General features: G+C 45.1%; 1 protein-coding gene across 1 annotated transcript in view; it reads right to left on the reverse strand.

Annotated features, from left to right (window-relative positions):
* crnkl1 (crooked neck pre-mRNA splicing factor 1) overlaps positions 1-15,521 on the reverse strand; it is a 72,292-nt gene continuing 56,771 nt past the window's right edge. Inside the window, exon 13 of the mRNA XM_061747032.1 lies at positions 1-567. Within this exon, the coding sequence (XP_061603016.1) occupies positions 178-567 (390 nt within the window). The 3' untranslated portion in view covers positions 1-177. The remainder of the gene's footprint in view (positions 568-15,521) is intronic.

The following is a 15,521-nucleotide window of genomic DNA, read 5'->3' on the forward strand; positions in this document are numbered from 1 at the left end:
TTCTTTTCAATCCTTTATTTTCTGTAAAATCCTGAAATAAACATGTGACAAACACAAGAGTTGATGAAACTTAACGTAATGTTCTTAGAAAACACAAAACTCCTGGGGGCGGAGCTTCAGCCATGGGGGCGTGGCCTAAACCCCCGGGGGCGGGGCCTAAACTCCCGGGGGCGGGGCCTAGTCCTTCTCCTCGCCGCTCTGCTGCTTCTTCTCTTTGTCTTTGTCTTTATCGTCTCCACTCTCACTCTCGCTGCTGCTGCTGCTGCTGCTGTCGTCGTCGCGGTCGTCATGGCGACCGTCTCCCCGGCTCTCCTCGTCCTCCCTCTCCTCCTCCGGGGGCCCAGACTCCTCCTCGGCCCCCTGGTCCCCCCCCAGGGCCGGCCCTGCCTCTGGTTCCGGCTCCGGTTCTGGTTCCTCGTCCCCCCCGTCGTCCCCGTCGTCCCCGTCGTCGTCGGCCGCCTGCTGCCTCTTCCACATCTTAGCGATGGCCAGAAGTTTCAGGTTGGGCTGGTTGGCGGCGTCTTCGGGGAAGATGTAGTCGTAGTATTCCTCCCATCCTCCGTCAGACTAGAGAGAGGTAAAGGTTAGTAACTATAGATGTAGTCGTAGTATTCCTCCCATCCTCCGTCAGACTAGAGAGAGGTAAAGGTTAGTAACTATAGATGTAGTCGTAGTATTCCTCCCATCCTCCGTCAGACTAGAGAGAGGTAAAGGTTAGTAACTATAGATGTAGTCGTAGTATTCCTCCCATCCTCCATCACTAGAGGTAGAGGTTAGTAGTATTCCTCCCATCCTCCATCACTAGAGAGATAGAGGTTAGTAGTATTCCTCCCATCCTCCATCACTAGAGAGAGATAGAGGTTAGTAGTATTCCTCCCATCCTCCATCACTAGAGAGGTAAAGGTTAGTAGTATTCCTCCCATCCTCCATCACTAGAGAGATAGAGGTTAGTAGTATTCCTCCCATCCTCCGTCACTAGAGAGGTAGAGGTTAGTAGTATTCCTCCCATCCTCCATCACTAGAGAGAGATAGAGGTTAGTAGTATTCCTCCCATCCTCCATCAGACTGGAGAGAGATAGAGGTTAGTAGTATTCCTCCCATCCTCCATCACTAGAGAGAGATAGAGGTTAGTAGTATTCCTCCCATCCTCCGTCACTAGAGAGATAGAGGTTAGTAGTATTCCTCCCATCCTCCGTCACTAGAGAGATAGAGGTTAGTAGTATTCCTCCCATCCTCCATCACTAGAGAGAGATAGGTTAGTAGTATTCCTCCCATCCTCCATCACTAGAGAGGTAAAGGTTAGTAGTATTCCTCCCATCCTCCATCACTAGAGAGGTAAAGGTTAGTAGTATTCCTCCCATCCTCCATCACTAGAGAGATAGAGGTTAGTAGTATTCCTCCCATCCTCCATCACTAGAGAGATAGAGGTTAGTAGTATTCCTCCCATCCTCCGTCAGACTAGAGGTAAAGGTTAGTAGTATTCCTCCCATCCTCCATCACTAGAGAGATAAAGGTTAGTAGTATTCCTCCCATCCTCCATCACTAGAGAGAGGTAAAGGTTAGTAGTATTCCTCCCATCCTCCATCACTAGAGAGGTAGAGGTTAGTAGTATTCCTCCCATCCTCCATCACTAGAGAGAGATAGAGGTTAGTAGTATTCCTCCCATCCTCCATCACTAGAGAGAGGTAAAGGTTAGTAGTATTCCTCCCATCCTCCATCACTAGAGAGAGATAGAGGTTAGTAGTATTCCTCCCATCCTCCATCACTAGAGAGAGATAGAGGTTAGTAGTATTCCTCCCATCCTCCATCACTAGAGAGATAGAGGTTAGTAGTATTCCTCCCATCCTCCATCACTAGAGAGATAGAGGTTAGTAGTATTCCTCCCATCCTCCATCACTAGAGAGAGATAGAGGTTAGTAGTATTCCTCCCATCCTCCATCACTAGAGAGATAGAGGTTAGTAGTATTCCTCCCATCCTCCATCAGACTAGAGAGAGATAGAGGTTAGTAGTATTCCTCCCATCCTCCATCACTAGAGAGATAGAGGTTAGTAGTATTCCTCCCATCCTCCATCACTAGAGAGATAGAGGTTAGTAGTATTCCTCCCATCCTCCATCACTAGAGAGAGATAGAGGTTAGTAGTATTCCTCCCATCCTCCGTCACTAGAGAGAGATAGAGGTTAGTAGTATTCCTCCCATCCTCCATCACTAGAGAGATAGAGGTTAGTAGTATTCCTCCCATCCTCCATCACTAGAGAGATAGAGGTTAGTAGTATTCCTCCCATCCTCCGTCACTAGAGAGAGATAGAGGTTAGTAGTATTCCTCCCATCCTCCATCACTAGAGAGATAGAGGTTAGTAGTATTCCTCCCATCCTCCATCACTAGAGAGAGATAGAGGTTAGTAGTATTCCTCCCATCCTCCATCACTAGAGAGGTAAAGGTTAGTAGTATTCCTCCCATCCTCCATCACTAGAGAGAGGTAAAGGTTAGTAGTATTCCTCCCATCCTCCATCACTAGAGAGAGATAGGTTAGTAGTATTCCTCCCATCCTCCATCACTAGAGAGAGATAGAGGTTAGTAGTATTCCTCCCATCCTCCATCACTAGAGAGATAGAGGTTAGTAGTATTCCTCCCATCCTCCATCACTAGAGAGATAGAGGTTAGTAGTATTCCTCCCATCCTCCATCACTAGAGAGATAAAGGTTAGTAGTATTCCTCCCATCCTCCATCACTAGAGAGATAGAGGTTAGTAGTATTCCTCCCATCCTCCATCACTAGAGAGATAGGTTAGTAGTATTCCTCCCATCCTCCATCACTAGAGAGATAGAGGTTAGTAGTATTCCTCCCATCCTCCATCACTAGAGAGATAGGTTAGTAGTATTCCTCCCATCCTCCATCACTAGAGAGGTAAAGGTTAGTAGTATTCCTCCCATCCTCCGTCAGACTAGAGAGATAGAGGTTAGTAGTATTCCTCCCATCCTCCATCACTAGAGAGAGATAGAGGTTAGTAGTATTCCTCCCATCCTCCATCACTAGAGAGATAGAGGTTAGTAGTATTCCTCCCATCCTCCATCACTAGAGAGAGATAGAGGTTAGTAGTATTCCTCCCATCCTCCATCACTAGAGAGAGGTAAAGGTTAGTAGTATTCCTCCCATCCTCCGTCACTAGAGAGAGATAGAGGTTAGTAGTATTCCTCCCATCCTCCATCACTAGAGAGAGGTAAAGGTTAGTAGTATTCCTCCCATCCTCCATCACTAGAGAGAGGTAAAGGTTAGTAGTATTCCTCCCATCCTCCATCACTAGAGAGATAGAGGTTAGTAGTATTCCTCCCATCCTCCATCACTAGAGAGATAGAGGTTAGTAGTATTCCTCCCATCCTCCATCACTAGAGAGATAGAGGTTAGTAGTATTCCTCCCATCCTCCGTCACTAGAGAGAGATAGAGGTTAGTAGTATTCCTCCCATCCTCCATCACTAGAGAGGTAGAGGTTAGTAGTATTCCTCCCATCCTCCATCACTAGAGAGGTAAAGGTTAGTAGTATTCCTCCCATCCTCCATCACTAGAGAGAGATAGAGGTTAGTAGTATTCCTCCCATCCTCCATCACTAGAGAGAGATAGAGGTTAGTAGTATTCCTCCCATCCTCCATCACTAGAGAGAGATAGAGGTTAGTAGTATTCCTCCCATCCTCCATCACTAGAGAGAGATAGAGGTTAGTAGTATTCCTCCCATCCTCCATCACTAGAGAGAGATAGAGGTTAGTAGTATTCCTCCCATCCTCCATCACTAGAGAGATAGAGGTTAGTAGTATTCCTCCCATCCTCCGTCAGACTAGAGAGAGATAGAGGTTAGTAGTATTCCTCCCATCCTCCATCACTAGAGAGATAGAGGTTAGTAGTATTCCTCCCATCCTCCATCACTAGAGAGATAGAGGTTAGTAGTATTCCTCCCATCCTCCATCACTAGAGAGAGATAGAGGTTAGTAGTATTCCTCCCATCCTCCATCACTAGAGAGATAGAGGTTAGTAGTATTCCTCCCATCCTCCATCACTAGAGAGATAGAGGTTAGTAGTATTCCTCCCATCCTCCATCACTAGAGAGAGATAGAGGTTAGTAGTATTCCTCCCATCCTCCATCACTAGAGAGAGATAGAGGTTAGTAGTATTCCTCCCATCCTCCATCACTAGAGAGATAAAGGTTAGTAGTATTCCTCCCATCCTCCATCACTAGAGAGGTAGAGGTTAGTAGTATTCCTCCCATCCTCCATCACTAGAGAGAGGTAAAGGTTAGTAGTATTCCTCCCATCCTCCGTCAGACTAGAGAGATAGAGGTTAGTAGTATTCCTCCCATCCTCCATCACTAGAGAGGTAAAGGTTAGTAGTATTCCTCCCATCCTCCGTCACTAGAGAGAGGTAAAGGTTAGTAGTATTCCTCCCATCCTCCGTCACTAGAGAGAGATAGAGGTTAGTAGTATTCCTCCCATCCTCCGTCACTAGAGAGAGGTAAAGGTTAGTAGTATTCCTCCCATCCTCCGTCAGACTAGAGAGATAGAGGTTAGTAGTATTCCTCCCATCCTCCGTCACTAGAGAGAGGTAAAGGTTAGTAGTATTCCTCCCATCCTCCATCACTAGAGAGATAGAGGTTAGTAGTATTCCTCCCATCCTCCATCACTAGAGAGATAGAGGTTAGTAGTATTCCTCCCATCCTCCATCACTAGAGAGAGATAGAGGTTAGTAGTATTCCTCCCATCCTCCATCACTAGAGAGGTAAAGGTTAGTAGTATTCCTCCCATCCTCCGTCAGACTAGAGAGAGATAGAGGTTAGTAGTATTCCTCCCATCCTCCGTCAGACTAGAGAGAGATAGAGGTTAGTAGTATTCCTCCCATCCTCCATCACTAGAGAGATAGAGGTTAGTAGTATTCCTCCCATCCTCCATCACTAGAGAGAGATAGAGGTTAGTAGTATTCCTCCCATCCTCCATCACTAGAGAGAGATAGAGGTTAGTAGTATTCCTCCCATCCTCCATCACTAGAGAGAGATAGAGGTTAGTAGTATTCCTCCCATCCTCCATCACTAGAGAGATAGAGGTTAGTAGTATTCCTCCCATCCTCCATCACTAGAGAGAGATAGAGGTTAGTAGTATTCCTCCCATCCTCCATCACTAGAGAGAGGTAAAGGTTAGTAGTATTCCTCCCATCCTCCATCACTAGAGAGATAGAGGTTAGTAGTATTCCTCCCATCCTCCATCACTAGAGAGAGATAGAGGTTAGTAGTATTCCTCCCATCCTCCATCACTAGAGAGATAGAGGTTAGTAGTATTCCTCCCATCCTCCATCACTAGAGAGAGATAGAGGTTAGTAGTATTCCTCCCATCCTCCATCACTAGAGAGAGATAGAGGTTAGTAGTATTCCTCCCATCCTCCATCACTAGAGAGAGATAGAGGTTAGTAGTATTCCTCCCATCCTCCATCACTAGAGAGATAGAGGTTAGTAGTATTCCTCCCATCCTCCATCACTAGAGAGATAGAGGTTAGTAGTATTCCTCCCATCCTCCATCACTAGAGAGATAGAGGTTAGTAGTATTCCTCCCATCCTCCATCACTAGAGAGATAGAGGTTAGTAGTATTCCTCCCATCCTCCATCACTAGAGAGATAGAGGTTAGTAGTATTCCTCCCATCCTCCATCACTAGAGAGGTAAAGGTTAGTAGTATTCCTCCCATCCTCCATCACTAGAGAGATAGAGGTTAGTAGTATTCCTCCCATCCTCCGTCAGACTAGAGAGAGATAGAGGTTAGTAGTATTCCTCCCATCCTCCATCACTAGAGAGAGATAGAGGTTAGTAGTATTCCTCCCATCCTCCATCACTAGAGAGAGATAGAGGTTAGTAGTATTCCTCCCATCCTCCATCACTAGAGAGGTAAAGGTTAGTAGTATTCCTCCCATCCTCCATCACTAGAGAGATAGAGGTTAGTAGTATTCCTCCCATCCTCCATCACTAGAGAGATAGAGGTTAGTAGTATTCCTCCCATCCTCCATCACTAGAAAGAGATAGAGGTTAGTAGTATTCCTCCCATCCTCCATCACTAGAGAGAGATAGAGGTTAGTAGTATTCCTCCCATCCTCCATCACTAGAGAGATAAAGGTTAGTAGTATTCCTCCCATCCTCCATCACTAGAGAGAGATAGAGGTTAGTAGTATTCCTCCCATCCTCCATCACTAGAGAGAGATAGAGGTTAGTAGTATTCCTCCCATCCTCCATCACTAGAGAGATAGAGGTTAGTAGTATTCCTCCCATCCTCCATCACTAGAGAGATAGAGGTTAGTAGTATTCCTCCCATCCTCCATCACTAGAGAGAGATAGAGGTTAGTAGTATTCCTCCCATCCTCCATCACTAGAGAGAGATAGAGGTTAGTAGTATTCCTCCCATCCTCCATCACTAGAGAGGTAAAGGTTAGTAGTATTCCTCCCATCCTCCATCACTAGAGAGAGGTAGAGGTTAGTAGTATTCCTCCCATCCTCCATCACTAGAGAGATAGAGGTTAGTAGTATTCCTCCCATCCTCCATCACTAGAGAGAGGTAAAGGTTAGTAGTATTCCTCCCATCCTCCATCACTAGAGAGAGGTAGAGGTTAGTAGTATTCCTCCCATCCTCCATCACTAGAGAGGTAAAGGTTAGTAGTATTCCTCCCATCCTCCATCACTAGAGAGAGGTAGAGGTTAGTAGTATTCCTCCCATCCTCCATCACTAGAGGTAAAGGTTAGTAGTATTCCTCCCATCCTCCATCACTAGAGGTAAAGGTTAGTAGTATTCCTCCCATCCTCCATCACTAGAGAGATAGAGGTTAGTAGTATTCCTCCCATCCTCCGTCACTAGAGAGAGATAGAGGTTAGTAGTATTCCTCCCATCCTCCATCACTAGAGAGAGATAGAGGTTAGTAGTATTCCTCCCATCCTCCGTCACTAGAGAGAGATAGAGGTTAGTAGTATTCCTCCCATCCTCCATCACTAGAGAGGTAAAGGTTAGTAGTATTCCTCCCATCCTCCGTCACTAGAGAGAGGTAAAGGTTAGTAGTATTCCTCCCATCCTCCATCACTAGAGAGATAGAGGTTAGTAGTATTCCTCCCATCCTCCATCACTAGAGAGGTAAAGGTTAGTAGTATTCCTCCCATCCTCCATCACTAGAGAGGTAAAGGTTAGTAGTATTCCTCCCATCCTCCGTCACTAGAGAGAGATAGAGGTTAGTAGTATTCCTCCCATCCTCCATCACTAGAGAGATAGAGGTTAGTAGTATTCCTCCCATCCTCCATCACTAGAGAGAGATAGAGGTTAGTAGTATTCCTCCCATCCTCCATCACTAGAGAGAGGTAAAGGTTAGTAGTATTCCTCCCATCCTCCATCACTAGAGAGATAGAGGTTAGTAGTATTCCTCCCATCCTCCGTCACTAGAGAGATAGAGGTTAGTAGTATTCCTCCCATCCTCCATCACTAGAGAGATAGAGGTTAGTAGTATTCCTCCCATCCTCCATCACTAGAGAGAGATAGAGGTTAGTAGTATTCCTCCCATCCTCCATCACTAGAGAGAGATAGAGGTTAGTAGTATTCCTCCCATCCTCCATCACTAGAGAGAGATAGAGGTTAGTAGTATTCCTCCCATCCTCCGTCAGACTAGAGAGATAGAGGTTAGTAGTATTCCTCCCATCCTCCATCACTAGAGAGATAGAGGTTAGTAGTATTCCTCCCATCCTCCATCACTAGAGAGATAGAGGTTAGTAGTATTCCTCCCATCCTCCATCACTAGAGAGAGATAGAGGTTAGTAGTATTCCTCCCATCCTCCATCACTAGAGAGGTAAAGGTTAGTAGTATTCCTCCCATCCTCCATCACTAGAGAGATAGAGGTTAGTAGTATTCCTCCCATCCTCCATCACTAGAGAGAGATAGAGGTTAGTAGTATTCCTCCCATCCTCCATCACTAGAGAGGTAAAGGTTAGTAGTATTCCTCCCATCCTCCATCACTAGAGAGAGATAGAGGTTAGTAGTATTCCTCCCATCCTCCATCACTAGAGAGATAGAGGTTAGTAGTATTCCTCCCATCCTCCATCACTAGAGAGAGATAGAGGTTAGTAGTATTCCTCCCATCCTCCATCACTAGAGAGATAGAGGTTAGTAGTATTCCTCCCATCCTCCGTCACTAGAGAGATAGAGGTTAGTAGTATTCCTCCCATCCTCCATCACTAGAGAGATAGAGGTTAGTAGTATTCCTCCCATCCTCCATCACTAGAGAGAGATAGAGGTTAGTAGTATTCCTCCCATCCTCCATCACTAGAGAGAGATAGAGGTTAGTAGTATTCCTCCCATCCTCCATCACTAGAGAGAGATAGAGGTTAGTAGTATTCCTCCCATCCTCCATCACTAGAGAGAGATAGAGGTTAGTAGTATTCCTCCCATCCTCCATCACTAGAGAGATAAAGGTTAGTAGTATTCCTCCCATCCTCCGTCACTAGAGAGGTAAAGGTTAGTAGTATTCCTCCCATCCTCCATCACTAGAGAGATAGAGGTTAGTAGTATTCCTCCCATCCTCCATCACTAGAGAGATAGAGGTTAGTAGTATTCCTCCCATCCTCCATCACTAGAGAGAGATAGAGGTTAGTAGTATTCCTCCCATCCTCCATCACTAGAGAGATAAAGGTTAGTAGTATTCCTCCCATCCTCCATCACTAGAGAGATAAAGGTTAGTAGTATTCCTCCCATCCTCCGTCACTAGAGAGGTAAAGGTTAGTAGTATTCCTCCCATCCTCCATCACTAGAGAGATAGGTTAGTAGTATTCCTCCCATCCTCCGTCACTAGAGAGAGATAGAGGTTAGTAGTATTCCTCCCATCCTCCATCACTAGAGAGATAGAGGTTAGTAGTATTCCTCCCATCCTCCATCACTAGAGAGATAGAGGTTAGTAGTATTCCTCCCATCCTCCATCACTAGAGAGATAAAGGTTAGTAGTATTCCTCCCATCCTCCATCACTAGAGATAAAGGTTAGTAGTATTCCTCCCATCCTCCGTCACTAGAGAGATAGAGGTTAGTAGTATTCCTCCCATCCTCCATCACTAGAGAGGTAAAGGTTAGTAGTATTCCTCCCATCCTCCATCACTAGAGAGAGGTAAAGGTTAGTAGTATTCCTCCCATCCTCCATCACTAGAGAGATAGAGGTTAGTAGTATTCCTCCCATCCTCCATCACTAGAGAGATAGAGGTTAGTAGTATTCCTCCCATCCTCCATCACTAGAGAGATAGAGGTTAGTAGTATTCCTCCCATCCTCCATCACTAGAGAGATAGAGGTTAGTAGTATTCCTCCCATCCTCCATCACTAGAGAGATAGAGGTTAGTAGTATTCCTCCCATCCTCCATCACTAGAGAGATAGAGGTTAGTAGTATTCCTCCCATCCTCCGTCAGACTAGAGAGAGATAGAGGTTAGTAGTATTCCTCCCATCCTCCATCACTAGAGAGATAGAGGTTAGTAGTATTCCTCCCATCCTCCATCACTAGAGAGATAGAGGTTAGTAGTATTCCTCCCATCCTCCGTCAGACTAGAGAGAGATAGAGGTTAGTAGTATTCCTCCCATCCTCCATCACTAGAGAGATAGAGGTTAGTAGTATTCCTCCCATCCTCCATCACTAGAGAGATAGAGGTTAGTAGTATTCCTCCCATCCTCCATCACTAGAGAGAGATAGAGGTTAGTAGTATTCCTCCCATCCTCCATCACTAGAGAGATAGAGGTTAGTAGTATTCCTCCCATCCTCCGTCAGACTAGAGAGAGATAGAGGTTAGTAGTATTCCTCCCATCCTCCATCACTAGAGAGAGGTAAAGGTTAGTAGTATTCCTCCCATCCTCCATCACTAGAGAGATAGAGGTTAGTAGTATTCCTCCCATCCTCCATCACTAGAGAGAGGTAAAGGTTAGTAGTATTCCTCCCATCCTCCATCACTAGAGAGATAGAGGTTAGTAGTATTCCTCCCATCCTCCATCACTAGAGAGAGATAGAGGTTAGTAGTATTCCTCCCATCCTCCATCACTAGAGAGATAGAGGTTAGTAGTATTCCTCCCATCCTCCATCACTAGAGAGATAGAGGTTAGTAGTATTCCTCCCATCCTCCATCACTAGAGAGAGATAGAGGTTAGTAGTATTCCTCCCATCCTCCATCACTAGAGAGATAGAGGTTAGTAGTATTCCTCCCATCCTCCATCACTAGAGAGAGATAGAGGTTAGTAGTATTCCTCCCATCCTCCATCACTAGAGAGATAGAGGTTAGTAGTATTCCTCCCATCCTCCATCACTAGAGGTAAAGGTTAGTAGTATTCCTCCCATCCTCCATCACTAGAGGTAAAGGTTAGTAGTATTCCTCCCATCCTCCATCACTAGAGATAAAGGTTAGTAGTATTCCTCCCATCCTCCATCACTAGAGAGATAGAGGTTAGTAGTATTCCTCCCATCCTCCATCACTAGAGAGATAGAGGTTAGTAGTATTCCTCCCATCCTCCATCACTAGAGAGATAGAGGTTAGTAGTATTCCTCCCATCCTCCATCACTAGAGAGAGATAGAGGTTAGTAGTATTCCTCCCATCCTCCATCACTAGAGAGAGATAGAGGTTAGTAGTATTCCTCCCATCCTCCATCACTAGAGAGATAGAGGTTAGTAGTATTCCTCCCATCCTCCATCACTAGAGAGAGATAGAGGTTAGTAGTATTCCTCCCATCCTCCATCACTAGAGAGAGATAGAGGTTAGTAGTATTCCTCCCATCCTCCATCACTAGAGAGAGATAGAGGTTAGTAGTATTCCTCCCATCCTCCATCACTAGAGAGAGATAGAGGTTAGTAGTATTCCTCCCATCCTCCGTCAGACTAGAGAGATAGAGGTTAGTAGTATTCCTCCCATCCTCCATCACTAGAGAGATAGAGGTTAGTAGTATTCCTCCCATCCTCCGTCACTAGAGAGATAGAGGTTAGTAGTATTCCTCCCATCCTCCGTCACTAGAGAGGTAAAGGTTAGTAGTATTCCTCCCATCCTCCATCACTAGAGAGATAGAGGTTAGTAGTATTCCTCCCATCCTCCGTCACTAGAGAGATAGAGGTTAGTAGTATTCCTCCCATCCTCCATCACTAGAGAGATAGAGGTTAGTAGTATTCCTCCCATCCTCCATCACTAGAGAGATAGAGGTTAGTAGTATTCCTCCCATCCTCCATCACTAGAGAGATAGAGGTTAGTAGTATTCCTCCCATCCTCCATCACTAGAGAGAGATAGAGGTTAGTAGTATTCCTCCCATCCTCCATCACTAGAGAGATAGAGGTTAGTAGTATTCCTCCCATCCTCCATCACTAGAGAGATAGAGGTTAGTAGTATTCCTCCCATCCTCCATCACTAGAGAGGTAAAGGTTAGTAGTATTCCTCCCATCCTCCATCACTAGAGAGAGATAGAGGTTAGTAGTATTCCTCCCATCCTCCGTCACTAGAGAGGTAAAGGTTAGTAGTATTCCTCCCATCCTCCATCACTAGAGAGATAGAGGTTAGTAGTATTCCTCCCATCCTCCGTCAGACTAGAGAGAGATAGAGGTTAGTAGTATTCCTCCCATCCTCCGTCACTAGAGAGAGATAGAGGTTAGTAGTATTCCTCCCATCCTCCATCACTAGAGAGATAGAGGTTAGTAGTATTCCTCCCATCCTCCATCACTAGAGAGATAGAGGTTAGTAGTATTCCTCCCATCCTCCATCACTAGAGAGAGATAGAGGTTAGTAGTATTCCTCCCATCCTCCATCACTAGAGAGAGGTAAAGGTTAGTAGTATTCCTCCCATCCTCCGTCACTAGAGAGAGATAGAGGTTAGTAGTATTCCTCCCATCCTCCATCACTAGAGAGAGATAAAGGTTAGTAGTATTCCTCCCATCCTCCATCAGACTAGAGAGATAGAGGTTAGTAGTATTCCTCCCATCCTCCGTCAGACTAGAGAGATAGAGGTTAGTAGTATTCCTCCCATCCTCCATCACTAGAGAGATAGAGGTTAGTAGTATTCCTCCCATCCTCCATCACTAGAGAGAGATAGAGGTTAGTAGTATTCCTCCCATCCTCCATCACTAGAGAGAGATAGAGGTTAGTAGTATTCCTCCCATCCTCCATCACTAGAGAGATAGAGGTTAGTAGTATTCCTCCCATCCTCCATCACTAGAGAGATAGAGGTTAGTAGTATTCCTCCCATCCTCCATCACTAGAGAGAGATAGAGGTTAGTAGTATTCCTCCCATCCTCCATCACTAGAGAGATAAAGGTTAGTAGTATTCCTCCCATCCTCCGTCACTAGAGAGGTAAAGGTTAGTAGTATTCCTCCCATCCTCCATCACTAGAGAGATAGAGGTTAGTAGTATTCCTCCCATCCTCCATCACTAGAGAGATAGAGGTTAGTAGTATTCCTCCCATCCTCCATCACTAGAGAGAGATAGAGGTTAGTAGTATTCCTCCCATCCTCCATCACTAGAGAGATAAAGGTTAGTAGTATTCCTCCCATCCTCCGTCACTAGAGAGGTAAAGGTTAGTAGTATTCCTCCCATCCTCCATCACTAGAGAGATAAAGGTTAGTAGTATTCCTCCCATCCTCCGTCACTAGAGAGGTAAAGGTTAGTAGTATTCCTCCCATCCTCCATCACTAGAGAGATAGGTTAGTAGTATTCCTCCCATCCTCCGTCACTAGAGAGAGATAGAGGTTAGTAGTATTCCTCCCATCCTCCGTCACTAGAGAGATAGAGGTTAGTAGTATTCCTCCCATCCTCCATCACTAGAGAGGTAAAGGTTAGTAGTATTCCTCCCATCCTCCATCACTAGAGAGAGGTAAAGGTTAGTAGTATTCCTCCCATCCTCCATCACTAGAGAGATAGAGGTTAGTAGTATTCCTCCCATCCTCCATCACTAGAGAGATAGAGGTTAGTAGTATTCCTCCCATCCTCCATCACTAGAGAGATAGAGGTTAGTAGTATTCCTCCCATCCTCCATCACTAGAGAGATAGAGGTTAGTAGTATTCCTCCCATCCTCCATCACTAGAGAGATAGAGGTTAGTAGTATTCCTCCCATCCTCCATCACTAGAGAGATAGAGGTTAGTAGTATTCCTCCCATCCTCCATCACTAGAGAGATAGAGGTTAGTAGTATTCCTCCCATCCTCCATCACTAGAGAGAGATAAAGGTTAGTAGTATTCCTCCCATCCTCCATCACTAGAGAGAGGTAAAGGTTAGTAGTATTCCTCCCATCCTCCATCACTAGAGAGAGATAGAGGTTAGTAGTATTCCTCCCATCCTCCATCACTAGAGAGATAGAGGTTAGTAGTATTCCTCCCATCCTCCATCACTAGAGAGATAGAGGTTAGTAGTATTCCTCCCATCCTCCGTCAGACTAGAGAGAGATAGAGGTTAGTAGTATTCCTCCCATCCTCCATCACTAGAGAGATAGAGGTTAGTAGTATTCCTCCCATCCTCCATCACTAGAGAGATAGAGGTTAGTAGTATTCCTCCCATCCTCCATCACTAGAGAGAGATAGAGGTTAGTAGTATTCCTCCCATCCTCCATCACTAGAGAGATAGAGGTTAGTAGTATTCCTCCCATCCTCCGTCAGACTAGAGAGAGATAGAGGTTAGTAGTATTCCTCCCATCCTCCATCACTAGAGAGAGGTAAAGGTTAGTAGTATTCCTCCCATCCTCCGTCAGACTAGAGAGAGATAGAGGTTAGTAGTATTCCTCCCATCCTCCATCACTAGAGAGATAGAGGTTAGTAGTATTCCTCCCATCCTCCATCACTAGAGAGATAGAGGTTAGTAGTATTCCTCCCATCCTCCATCACTAGAGAGAGATAGAGGTTAGTAGTATTCCTCCCATCCTCCATCACTAGAGAGATAGAGGTTAGTAGTATTCCTCCCATCCTCCATCACTAGAGAGATAGAGGTTAGTAGTATTCCTCCCATCCTCCATCACTAGAGAGAGATAGAGGTTAGTAGTATTCCTCCCATCCTCCATCACTAGAGAGATAGAGGTTAGTAGTATTCCTCCCATCCTCCATCACTAGAGAGAGATAGAGGTTAGTAGTATTCCTCCCATCCTCCATCACTAGAGAGATAGAGGTTAGTAGTATTCCTCCCATCCTCCATCACTAGAGGTAAAGGTTAGTAGTATTCCTCCCATCCTCCATCACTAGAGGTAAAGGTTAGTAGTATTCCTCCCATCCTCCATCACTAGAGAGATAGAGGTTAGTAGTATTCCTCCCATCCTCCATCACTAGAGAGATAGAGGTTAGTAGTATTCCTCCCATCCTCCATCACTAGAGAGATAGAGGTTAGTAGTATTCCTCCCATCCTCCATCACTAGAGAGAGATAGAGGTTAGTAGTATTCCTCCCATCCTCCATCACTAGAGAGAGATAGAGGTTAGTAGTATTCCTCCCATCCTCCATCACTAGAGAGATAGAGGTTAGTAGTATTCCTCCCATCCTCCATCACTAGAGAGAGATAGAGGTTAGTAGTATTCCTCCCATCCTCCATCACTAGAGAGAGATAGAGGTTAGTAGTATTCCTCCCATCCTCCATCACTAGAGAGAGATAGAGGTTAGTAGTATTCCTCCCATCCTCCATCACTAGAGAGAGATAGAGGTTAGTAGTATTCCTCCCATCCTCCGTCAGACTAGAGAGATAGAGGTTAGTAGTATTCCTCCCATCCTCCATCACTAGAGAGATAGAGGTTAGTAGTATTCCTCCCATCCTCCGTCACTAGAGAGATAGAGGTTAGTAGTATTCCTCCCATCCTCCATCACTAGAGAGATAGAGGTTAGTAGTATTCCTCCCATCCTCCATCACTAGAGAGATAGAGGTTAGTAGTATTCCTCCCATCCTCCATCACTAGAGAGATAGAGGTTAGTAGTATTCCTCCCATCCTCCATCACTAGAGAGAGATAGAGGTTAGTAGTATTCCTCCCATCCTCCGTCACTAGAGAGAGATAGAGGTTAGTAGTATTCCTCCCATCCTCCATCACTAGAGAGAGATAGAGGTTAGTAGTATTCCTCCCATCCTCCATCACTAGAGAGATAAAGGTTAGTAGTATTCCTCCCATCCTCCATCAGACTAGAGAGATAAAGGTTAGTAGTATTCCTCCCATCCTCCATCACTAGAGAGGTAAAGGTTAGTAGTATTCCTCCCATCCTCCATCACTAGAGAGATAGAGGTTAGTAGTATTCCTCCCATCCTCCATCACTAGAGAGGTAAAGGTTAGTAGTATTCCTCCCATCCTCCATCACTAGAGAGGTAAAGGTTAGTAGTATTCCTCCCATCCTCCATCACTAGAGAGATAGAGGTTAGTAGTATTCCTCCCATCCTCCATCACTAGAGAGATAGAGGTTAGTAGTATTCCTCCCATCCTCCATCACTAGAGAGATAGAGGTTAGTAGTATTCCTCCCATCCTCCATCACTAGAGAGATAGAGGTTAGTAGTATTCCT

The sequence above is a fragment of the Cololabis saira genome, chromosome 18, assembly GCF_033807715.1.
Source record: "Cololabis saira isolate AMF1-May2022 chromosome 18, fColSai1.1, whole genome shotgun sequence".
In the NCBI taxonomy this organism is placed as follows: domain Eukaryota; kingdom Metazoa; phylum Chordata; class Actinopteri; order Beloniformes; family Belonidae; genus Cololabis; species Cololabis saira.